This window comes from Equus przewalskii, chromosome 15 (genome assembly GCF_037783145.1).
Source record: "Equus przewalskii isolate Varuska chromosome 15, EquPr2, whole genome shotgun sequence".
Taxonomy (NCBI): Eukaryota; Metazoa; Chordata; class Mammalia; order Perissodactyla; family Equidae; genus Equus; species Equus przewalskii.
This window is the reverse complement of record NC_091845.1, coordinates 88,928,260-88,938,230: the sequence shown is the minus strand read 5'-3', so window position 1 is coordinate 88,938,230 and position 9,971 is coordinate 88,928,260. Positions and strand designations below refer to the sequence as shown.

At 43.4% G+C, this 9,971-nt stretch overlaps 1 protein-coding gene across 4 annotated transcripts in view; it reads right to left on the bottom strand.

The window, feature by feature from the left end:
- Window positions 1-3,240: 3,240 nt before the first annotated feature.
- The window catches only part of GMPS (guanine monophosphate synthase), a 54,816-nt gene continuing 48,085 nt past the window's right edge, over window positions 3,241-9,971 (bottom strand). For all 4 annotated transcript variants that reach the window (XM_070577730.1, XM_070577732.1, XM_070577731.1 and 1 more), the window contains 4 exons: window positions 8,472-8,587; window positions 5,517-5,647; window positions 4,440-4,612; window positions 3,241-3,363 (listed from right to left, as the gene is read on the bottom strand). In XM_070577730.1, coding sequence (XP_070433831.1) covers window positions 3,262-3,363; window positions 4,440-4,612; window positions 5,517-5,647; window positions 8,472-8,587 — 522 coding nt within the window. In that variant the 3' untranslated portion in view covers window positions 3,241-3,261. The remainder of the gene's footprint in view (window positions 3,364-4,439; window positions 4,613-5,516; window positions 5,648-8,471; window positions 8,588-9,971) is intronic.

Here is a 9,971-nt window from a genome sequence, read left to right as displayed (position 1 = left end):
TTTCCAAAAACACATAGCAGAGACTGCCACCGGGAACACATCGGTGGGTCTTTTCCATACCAAGTATCATAGTCACAACAGAAGGATTCTCAAGTGGCCTAACCTTGCCTATCTACACCAGTTTTGAAAGAAAGGTAATTAATATTTGATTTCACAATGTATTGCGATGTTTACCTTTGGGTCATATCCGATGTTAAAAGAACTTAAAAAAAAAAAAATTATCCCATTTCTCCATTCTGTCTCACGCTATGCCTTTTATTGCTACTTGTAAGGTAATTCAGGGCTGAATTTAATGTTGCAAATTTAATCCGACTGCATCATCTTACAGATATGGAAAGAGAACTGACTTGACCAGTTCACACAGCTGTCTACAGCAGGACAAAGCACTGAAGATGGACAGCCCCCTACCTAATGTGAATGCCCTCATTCTCTCTCGGTCTCTGACAAGTTCTTCAGGACAACAGGCCATTGGGAGGGAAGTGTCAACACAGCAAGGACGCAGGCTTTCGTGGCACCTGCTTGGCTACATGCACGCAGCTATCTCAGGGAGAAGGGGCAGCAGAGACGGGGACAACTGTGGCCCTGCCTCCCAGACTCACTCCAACACCTGCCCTCAAAATGACCTGGCTGCTACTTCTCACACAGCTGACGACGATGGATGGGCCCACTCCAGGGGACTGGTTATTTGTTCACGAAAATTCTGTCATGCCTGCCAATCCCATGAACAAATGCCATCTTCACTCATCCGCCTTCCTCCTCCCAAAAGGTAGAAGAAACTAAATACAGGTAATTAGACAGCCAGGCGTCCAGGCAGGCGGTGAGTGATGAGAGCACAGTCATCATCCACCAAGGATTATGCGTAATTCTGGAACTCGTTAGGAAATCATGACAAAGTGAGCCTGTTTCCTTAACTGTAAAATGGGACATGACTCCCCTCAGCTGCTCGGATGGAACACTGTGAAGCTATAGACTAATACTGTATGGCACAAAGTGCTTTGCAAAGGAACAGAGGGCACTAAACATTAGGGAATTTCTGAATTCCGTTTTAAAAAAATTTTTTTACTATATCACGTCAAGGTGTGTTTTGGAGAAACCATTTCCCCAGTATTAAGATGGATTATATAAAAAGGGGTTTAGTGGACAACTATCAGGAAAATATTAGGTTAAAAACAGTTTTAACAGGGCTGGCCCATTAAGTTCATAGCGGTTAGGTTCTCGCACTCTGCTTCAGCACCCGGGATTGGCAGGTGTGAGTCCTAGGGGTGGACCGACCCACTGCTCTGTGACGGTGTCCCACATACGAAACAGAGGAAGACCAGCACAGACGTTAGCTCAGGGACAATCTTCCTCACACACACACAGAAAAGTTCTCACAATCGTTTTTAAACTTAAAATTCCTCACAGCTTTGAACATAACGTATACTGTACATCTCCAAGGTGGAAAGACAAGTGAGCAGCACTTTCCAGACTTCCACGACCACCCAGCCCTTTTCACGTGGGCCATCTCGGTGGAGCAGTGTTCTACAGAACATACGTTAGGGAAAAACACAATATATATTCTCCCTAGATTCCTATTATTTGCTTGAATACAAAATCGTAAGACACTTTTGCTAGAAGAGGAATTTCTTCACATAAACAATGTTTATCAGCCTTTTATAAGTCACCTGTCCCAGCTCTAAAGTAGCTCCAAACCTGTTAAGGCCAGATCACTAACATACCCTCTTTCCAAGACCATTACGAACACTTCATCATCAGGACAGAGAACGGACCCTTCGAGTTTTGTAGAAGTCAAACACGCCTTTGTCTCGGGCAAAGGTGTCTGTTGCAACAGACAGCAGCTCTTCCCTTGCTGGTCCAGCAACACAGTCTTCTTGTCCTCTGGGCCAGCCAGAAGAAAGGGAAGCCTTCTGCCACGAGTAATTTAATTGTTTACCTAACACTGAATTCCAAACAAAATTCTGTACCTGATTCATACAAAATATTTTGAAAATAAGAGGCAGCAACCTGAGACGGAGTTGGTATGAGAAAAACATGGACACCTGAAACTAATACGGTATTATGGCACTCACACCTCAATAAAAAAAAGAAAAAAAACATGGTACTGTGCTTAAATAGCAACATCAACTAAAATATTGAAAGAGATGGCTGTAAAATTTAGTCTAATGGTACCTATTTTTATGGTGTTGACTGTTACAAAGAATCTGGTAGGAACTGGTGGCAATGCAGTGAGTCCTACACCAGCTCCTGAATCTTCTCTTACAGCTGGTAGAAGCATTACAAGGTTTGGCAACACCTTGGCACGGACCAAGATGGGTCAGTCTTCTCAACAGTGGGCAAGAAAGCTATCTACAGATTATGTCTAAGAGTTTACTTTACAGCCCTTCACTAGATGATACAAGCTGCAGAACGCACAGTCGCTTCTGTGATCCCAGAGCTGCCCCTGTGCCACATGACGTGAGATGCTCAAACTCTGTCTCTGCTGCACCAGAGACGGTCTCTTCTGGGGAGAACAGACACCTCTCTGCAGGCTGTGGGAGCTGGCACTGTGAGGCAGGGAAGACAAAGCTCCTCACTAGTGAACAGGCTGACAGTGAGCCACATGGCATCTACATGGACACGACGTGAAAACATTATACACCGAGACCACTCAGTTTCTTCCTCCCGTGGCTGTGAAGCATAAAATTCTAAAGTACTTCAACAAATTCCTGGTGCTTGCCATCTTCAGGTAGCTGACATTTTACCACCCCGACTCCCTGTAACAGTGGCTGGGAGGGCCCACCTGGCCCTCCATCTGATGGTTCATCCCTTCCCCCAACCTTTGTAGGAATAAGGCTACTTAGAGGGAAACTCAGATTCTCCAAAAGGAGCACACTCTAAGTCGCACTGGTAAATGACGGCGTTTTCCAGCAGCTCTCAGAAACTGGCAAGGGACAGAGCCCATTACCACCCCCACACTCGCCCACCTTCACACGTCTTGCTGACAGGGACACGGCTGGCAACAGTGAGTGTACACACAAGAACAAGTGATCAGGCGTGGATCTGCGTGAGTGCTGGCCGTGGAGCTGACTCTACTGCACAGGCTCTTCAGGCCCTGTCAGCTCTCCCCAGCTCAGCCCTTACGCCGTCGATTTCTGCTGCAGAGAACTCAGATGTGATGTAGCTGCTCCAGGAACTCTTTTTCACAGGACTGCATGTCAGTACTGGGGATGGTTTCTAATCAATTTAAACTGCACACAGGACTTTAACAGAACAAGAAGTTTATTACTCCCACTCAGTAGTTCCTGGGGGCTTTGAAGTTAAGTCATACATAATTCGAGAAATACCAGGAATCTTCTTAATCTCAGCGACCATCTTTAACACCACCTGTTATAAAACAAACATTATAAATATAAGAGCCAGGACCCACTGCATGTCCAACAGGCCTAGAGGGCTTGCATTTGCAACTCGAAATTAAAATGTGACCTATTTTTACGATTGTCCTCTATGTAAATGGGATAATCTCTGATGACTTTTATGTAGTGAACCCATTTCCCCCTGTTTTTTAAGTGACAAACTCAGTATTACTCAAAGTGCAGCCTGCAAACAGGGCCAGTCTGCAAGTTGTCTGTCACTGGTCTATAGCAAGTGTTTAGAACATTTACAGCAATCTGTCACTGCTGTGCATCCAAGCATGTGACCTTATGAGTTTAAGCCAACACTTCACAAATTATCTGTGGCTTAAACACACAACTCTGAGGCCACCAAGGTGACGCATAATGCACTGTAATAATAACCACTACCAAGTGTACAGGAGGAGAGGGAGGCCTGGTCACTTGACTGGACAGATTTTGGCAAATTTGAGCCTAAGGGGAAACTGACTCTAAGCCACATTCCCCACCTTAGCCATGCAGCTATGACCAGAGCCCTGTGTCAGAGTACTGGAGCAGGGGTCCAACTAACACAGTCTCACTTTGATTTTCATTTGCTGTTACGAAAACAGCTCCTTTGGTGAAGAGTTAACAGGAGAGGGAGACGCTGATCAAAGATGGAACCGGTAGTAAGCAGAGCATTAAGCAATTCATGGGTATCTGGCCGTAATGCCATCAAATTTCATCTTTATTTCTAATAAACTCTTCTCCACTCCTAGGGTTTTCTTCTTTACTTGGAGAACGCTGTTTGCCAAGTAAGAGCTGGCAACGTTAGACACAATTATAGCTCAGAGCTGGTTGCTCCCCACACAGCAATCAGACATCTGGAGGGTGTAGCCAATTTAAGGCCTTTTTCTACTACAGTGCATTAAACAATCAATCATGTGGAGATAAAAAAAAAAAAATAAGAGCCTATCTTATGAACAGAACACCAACCCCAGAAATGTCAACATTGTCACAGCCTGTTCCAGTCACCAAATTATAAAATGTATGGTACTGAAAATGTACATTAGAAAAAAACACCCAAATTACCTCTACAGGGATCTCACTGCCAGGTGTTGCAGGTACACCAGTCATGAAATCACTTGTAATAAAGGTTCGGATAACCACAGATCTCTGGCACGAAGGCTGCTTCTGAAGTGGGTCTCGATCAAAATGTAACGGTGTTAGAATCACAGGCATCTGGCTGATCTTCCCAGCATACCCTGGAGAAAGGAGGTCACCACACTCAGCTCAGGTAAACCCTCCCAGACAACATCCCCGATCACCCACGCACACCACAGTCTGGACCGTGGCCGTGCGCTGTGTCCACCCCTCTCAAGGCACTGTAAGTGAACTCAGTCAGACACAAATAACAGAATTTGAGGACTACAGCGATATGTCACAGTGACGTGAGACAGTGAGTCGATTCCTGCTGTTAATGGCAGTTACTCCACAAGCAGACACTGAATGAGGGAGCACTGAGCCACCGGCCCAAGTGAATCACGGGGTTAGGGTCCCCTGAGCCTCTGCTCACATTTTCACCAACCCATCAATACAGAACCTTGTTTTGTGTGTTTCTGTTTAAAGACACCTCATTTAATATTCACTGTAGCTTCATTAACACTGAACTCATGGCCAATAGTCCTGTAACTCATCCCCGAACGACTTCCCGTCTGACTCACGTATTTTCTCCACAAGGCACATCAGCCTCCCTGCGCTTAGGAGCCTGGACAGCACCTCAGCACCATGCTTGGGGGACATTTTAAACAGTGAAATGACCAAGAAAAAGCACAAAAACAAAAACCACAGCACAGAATAGACTCTCAAAAGGACACTTCTTTACAGCACAAGAGCTAAACAAGGAGGCAGGGCATGGCCTTGTTCAACCTCAGCTGGGAACGTGCAAGTCAGGCAACTTAAACTTCTGCCATTCTGCACATCCAACAATGACCACGAAGGTGAAAAAATGTAATACAGAAGGCAGTATCATGGAACTAGCCATAGAAATGAGTAATAAAAATGAAAGCACCTAAAAATTAGAAGTTGCATCCTCCCACTAGAAATCGTCATGCCAGGCTTCCACACTCTAGTTAGAGCATGCAGTGACACACAAAATGAGCAACTTACCAGACTCCCTGAGAATGTTATGGGCCTCAAAATCAGCTTGGCGTAGAGTACTGAGCACCCCTGTTGTCAGGAAAGTGGGAGTGACATCCGTAGGAGGTTCCTTAACTGGCGGGCCAAATATATAGACCACTCTACGAGGACGGAGGCGAAAATCCCAGAGAAATTACTTTTGAGCATAAGAAGCAAGTCACACAGATGAACGCTCTTTTTGTTTCTTCTTAGGCCCCTCTCCTGCCCACTCCAAACCCCAACATGGGTAGGACACAATACAAGATTATAGAGGGGTCTACAGTCTGTGTACCTTCCTCAGAGCATATTCTCTGGAATACTAGTATCTCAATGTGCAAAGATACTACGATTATCACAATCCTCTTTTCATGGTATGTACTAGGTTAAAGAGTGTGCCCCAAACTTCATGTCCACCTAGAACCTTTGGGTGACAACAGGGTCTCTCTCTGCAGGTGTAATCAAGTTAAGACAAAGTCATAACGGATCAGGGCGGGCATTAACCCAATGACTGGTGTCCTCCTAAGAAGAGGGAAATCTGGAAACACAGACATACACAGAGGGGTGAGGCCATGTGAAGATGGAGACAGAGATTGGAGGTACCCTGCCACACGCCAAGGACTGCCAGCAGACACCAGAAACCAGGGAGGGGCGGCAAGGACCCTCCCTGAGAGGTTCACGGAGCATGGCCCTGCCCACACCCTGATTTCAGCTTTCCAGCCTCCAGAACTGTGAGAAAATAAACTTCTGCTATTTTAAGCCTCCCAGTTTGTGAGGATGTTATGGCAGCCCTTGGAACTAACACACACAAGCCTGGGGAGACAGTGAATTGAACAAATAAATAGGGTGTTTTATGACAAAACATCACGAACTATAATATGCACCAGAAACCTCCTAGATGAGGCTACAGAGGATTTCCCGAACTTACCCGACCACTCAATCTTGTTTTTTCACTTTAGGAAACATGGATCTGAAAGGCAGATTCTCATTTCCACTTTATTAAATATGTCACCAAAATAGAACTTGGTGTCCTTCTATTTCCTTCCAGAAGGAATGACTCACGACTGCTTTAAGTGAATACCTATTTGAAAGCTATCAAGATACAGGACAGGTGTTGCTAAGGGTTCAGAACAGAGCCTGAGGAAGCTGGGGTCAGGTCACGACACCTCCAGGGGAGCCCCCACTGGGTGGAGGCTCTGTTCACAACCTTCACCCAGAGAACAAGAAGCCATCAAGGCCGAGACGAGGGCCACCTGCTTCTCCCCACTCCAACTCCAGCCAGAAGGCAACTGTCCTTTTTCCTTGGCCCTGTCTTCAGCAACGAAAATAATCTCCCTTATTAAACTTCACCATGGTAGTTGCTAATGTTCTTTTTTCTTACTATGTACTTAGAATAAAACATAAAGGAAAAAAAACAGCATCAGATCAAAACCACCACTACTACCAACGACTTCACTGCCTCCTTCCAAACAGACGGTAAGAGGAAGAAGGTTTTTTGTCCTGTAGAAAGGAAACCACGCTTCTAAACAACATAGTTCCTAGAGCTCCTTAACGACTCAGAGGAAAAAGCAACCAGGCAAGAGATTCCCACGAACTTGCTCTTTTTGTTTTATTTCTTACAACCAAGAGTGAGCACAGCAGGCACAGGGATAGGCAGTCTTCCACATGGCAGAGAAGAGTGAAACTGGAGCAGTGCCTCTCTATACAAAGATTCCATCATGGAAATTAGGGGGAAAAACTTGCAAAGATGGAACTTTTTTTATTGTTTAAATTCCAGTTCCCAAAAGGACCTGGAAAGAAATCTAAAATGTATCAAGACTCTTCCAAGGGCTTACTAGGTTCCTATTTAAAAATCTAGCTTTTTTGTTTGTTGGTTATTGGACTTTTCATTTTGGGGGGGAGGGAGGAAGGGTTAGGAGAGGAGGGAGAGACATATGGAAGTGAAAAAGAGAAGACAGAGAAACCAGGATATAAAAGGACAGAGATAAAATTTACACAAGGGTGAGTGCCCTTCAGCAAAGAAAGAGAGATGGAACTGTAAGAATGTTGTGAAATGAAAACATACTAATTACACAGTAAAAGCAGTGGAGTCAAACTGGGGAAAGGGGATTCTCTGTGTGACCTACATAGTTTATTTAGGTATTAGCTAAATTACGAACCATTGTTTTAACCAAGATAATTATCTCCATTCAAAACAGGAAATTAGAAATTTAGCATTATTTATTAATAATTCACTTTTTTCGGTGTTTTAAAGGTGCTCCTGTATTTGGGGGCCTTAGGTTCAGCTGAGAAAGCCTTTCAACGGGAACGTTCCCATCAGTAAAATCAGGTTCCCCATGACTCTTCTCAAAGGCCACACCAGCAGGCAGTCACACACCCACATAAAGACACTGCCGAGCGAACACCAGCAGGCAGGTTTCTAATTTCTGCAGCAAATGAGAGTAAACTGAAACCTCAAGTAATTCTTTTTAGCTGTTAACTGTCTAGTACCCATGAAGAAAATAGAAAAGAGTGAACAATTGTGAAATAGAGCATTTAATTAACAATTAGTAAGAAAGTGAGGTGGTGGTGTTTCCTGATGAGAGAGATTGGCCCTGAGCTAACATCTGTGCCAATCTTCCTCTATTTTATGTGGGACCCCGCCACAGCGTGGCCCAACAAGTGGTGCTAGGTCCACGCCCAAGATCCAAACCTGTGAACCTTGGGCCACCAAAGTGGAGTGCGAGAACTTAACCACTACACCACTGGGCTGGCCCCAGAATAATTTTCTTACATAAGTAGATGATGGCACTGTGACGAAGGAACAATCCAAGGTATCATTAAATGTCTGCCTACCTGTGGCCTGAGTGCACACCTCTATCTACACTTGAGCCTTTGGCCTCTCAATAGTGGGAAGACCTTAAAAACACATCCTTCTGTTAAGCTCACCCCTGCCCCTGGAGAACATACCTGTTAATGTTGTGACACATGCGCGGTATAAGCCTGGCCAGGAAAATAAGAGACTCCCAGTCAGGCTCATCTCTACTGGAGATTCCACACACGTAACTGTAGGAACGACAGTCACCCTGAAAATAAACATACAAATGATAATTTTTAATGGTTTCATACAAAGTCAAAAGATGAACTGGAAACTATTTCATGCATGGTGACACCATTAATAGTAACTTTTTCCTGTTTTTTTGAACAAAAACATATTTGAATAAAAGTATATATAGATACTTTTTTAATGATAACAAAAAAATCCTACATTAAAATCACATATTAAATTGTACATAAATCAGTTCAGACATAAAGTGTTAAGGTAATTTCAAGAATTTTTTCAACACATGCCAGAGGCCCATTGGAATTTCATTCCAAACACCTGCCCAACTGTGGCGGCCAGCACACTTAATTTGGCAGGCAAGAGCTGTCCATGTTTATCAGGTGGATAAAGGGTTCTCAAGTTGGAGATAAAAATAATTTCATGAACATTTACTTATTAATTTCTTTAAGCTAAAAAAGTTAACTTAAAAATAAGTTAATGAAACTAGTAATAGATTCCCTTTCCCTTTTATCCTGTTTAATACATGTAATTTGCTTTTTAAAAAAAAATCAAACTAAACCAAAAAGCAATTTAAAAAGGTTCACCAGATAACTAGTGAGGAGGAAAGAGTTCTTGACCTAACAGCTGGCCCTACCATTTCCATGAACCAAAATATTTCAGTTTAGTTTAAAAGTAAAAATGAAATTTTTATCATCTTATTTATAGACAGAGCTATACGAATCCAGAAGGAGGAATTTAAACTGATGGCTCAGATTCATATATTTAGAAAAAAGAGTACATTTATTAAGTTCTAGATAAATAATCTCTAAAACAGAGTCAACTTCTTTCCATACATAATTCTACTAAAAGAAGCCATTACAAACACATCAACCCAATAACTGGCAGTCATACCATTTTGAGTTCAATTACTGACACCTTTTCTCATTGTCATTTACCTGCACACCTTAAATAACAGAAAATAAACCCTCCTCTTCCGTACTCTCCCAAGCTTTCTTTCCCCAGAAACTCACATGAGGTTCATATGAATAAAGGGTGACTTAAAATAATCTATTTATGAATAGCATTTGAAAAGTGAGAACTATATTATCCTCACATGCTTTTACAACTGGAGAGACAGAACAATAAATACAAAAGATGTTAGCTGTACACATTCACAGCTGGAAGAGAGAAGCCATGCTGAAGAGCAGAGAGCGCTGGCTTAATACGCCAGCTGAGACGAGAGCTAAACGGTGTAACATGCTCATTTGAGGGCTTCCTGCCATTAAAGACTTCTAAAGCCACAGGATATGTCACACCAAGAAGGATAAATGAGGACACGACCTCCTGGGATCTGCCCTCAAGGCAGAAGCAGAATCAAGCCAACCCTGAGCATAACATCCTTTCAACTTTTACTTTTGGTTGGAGAT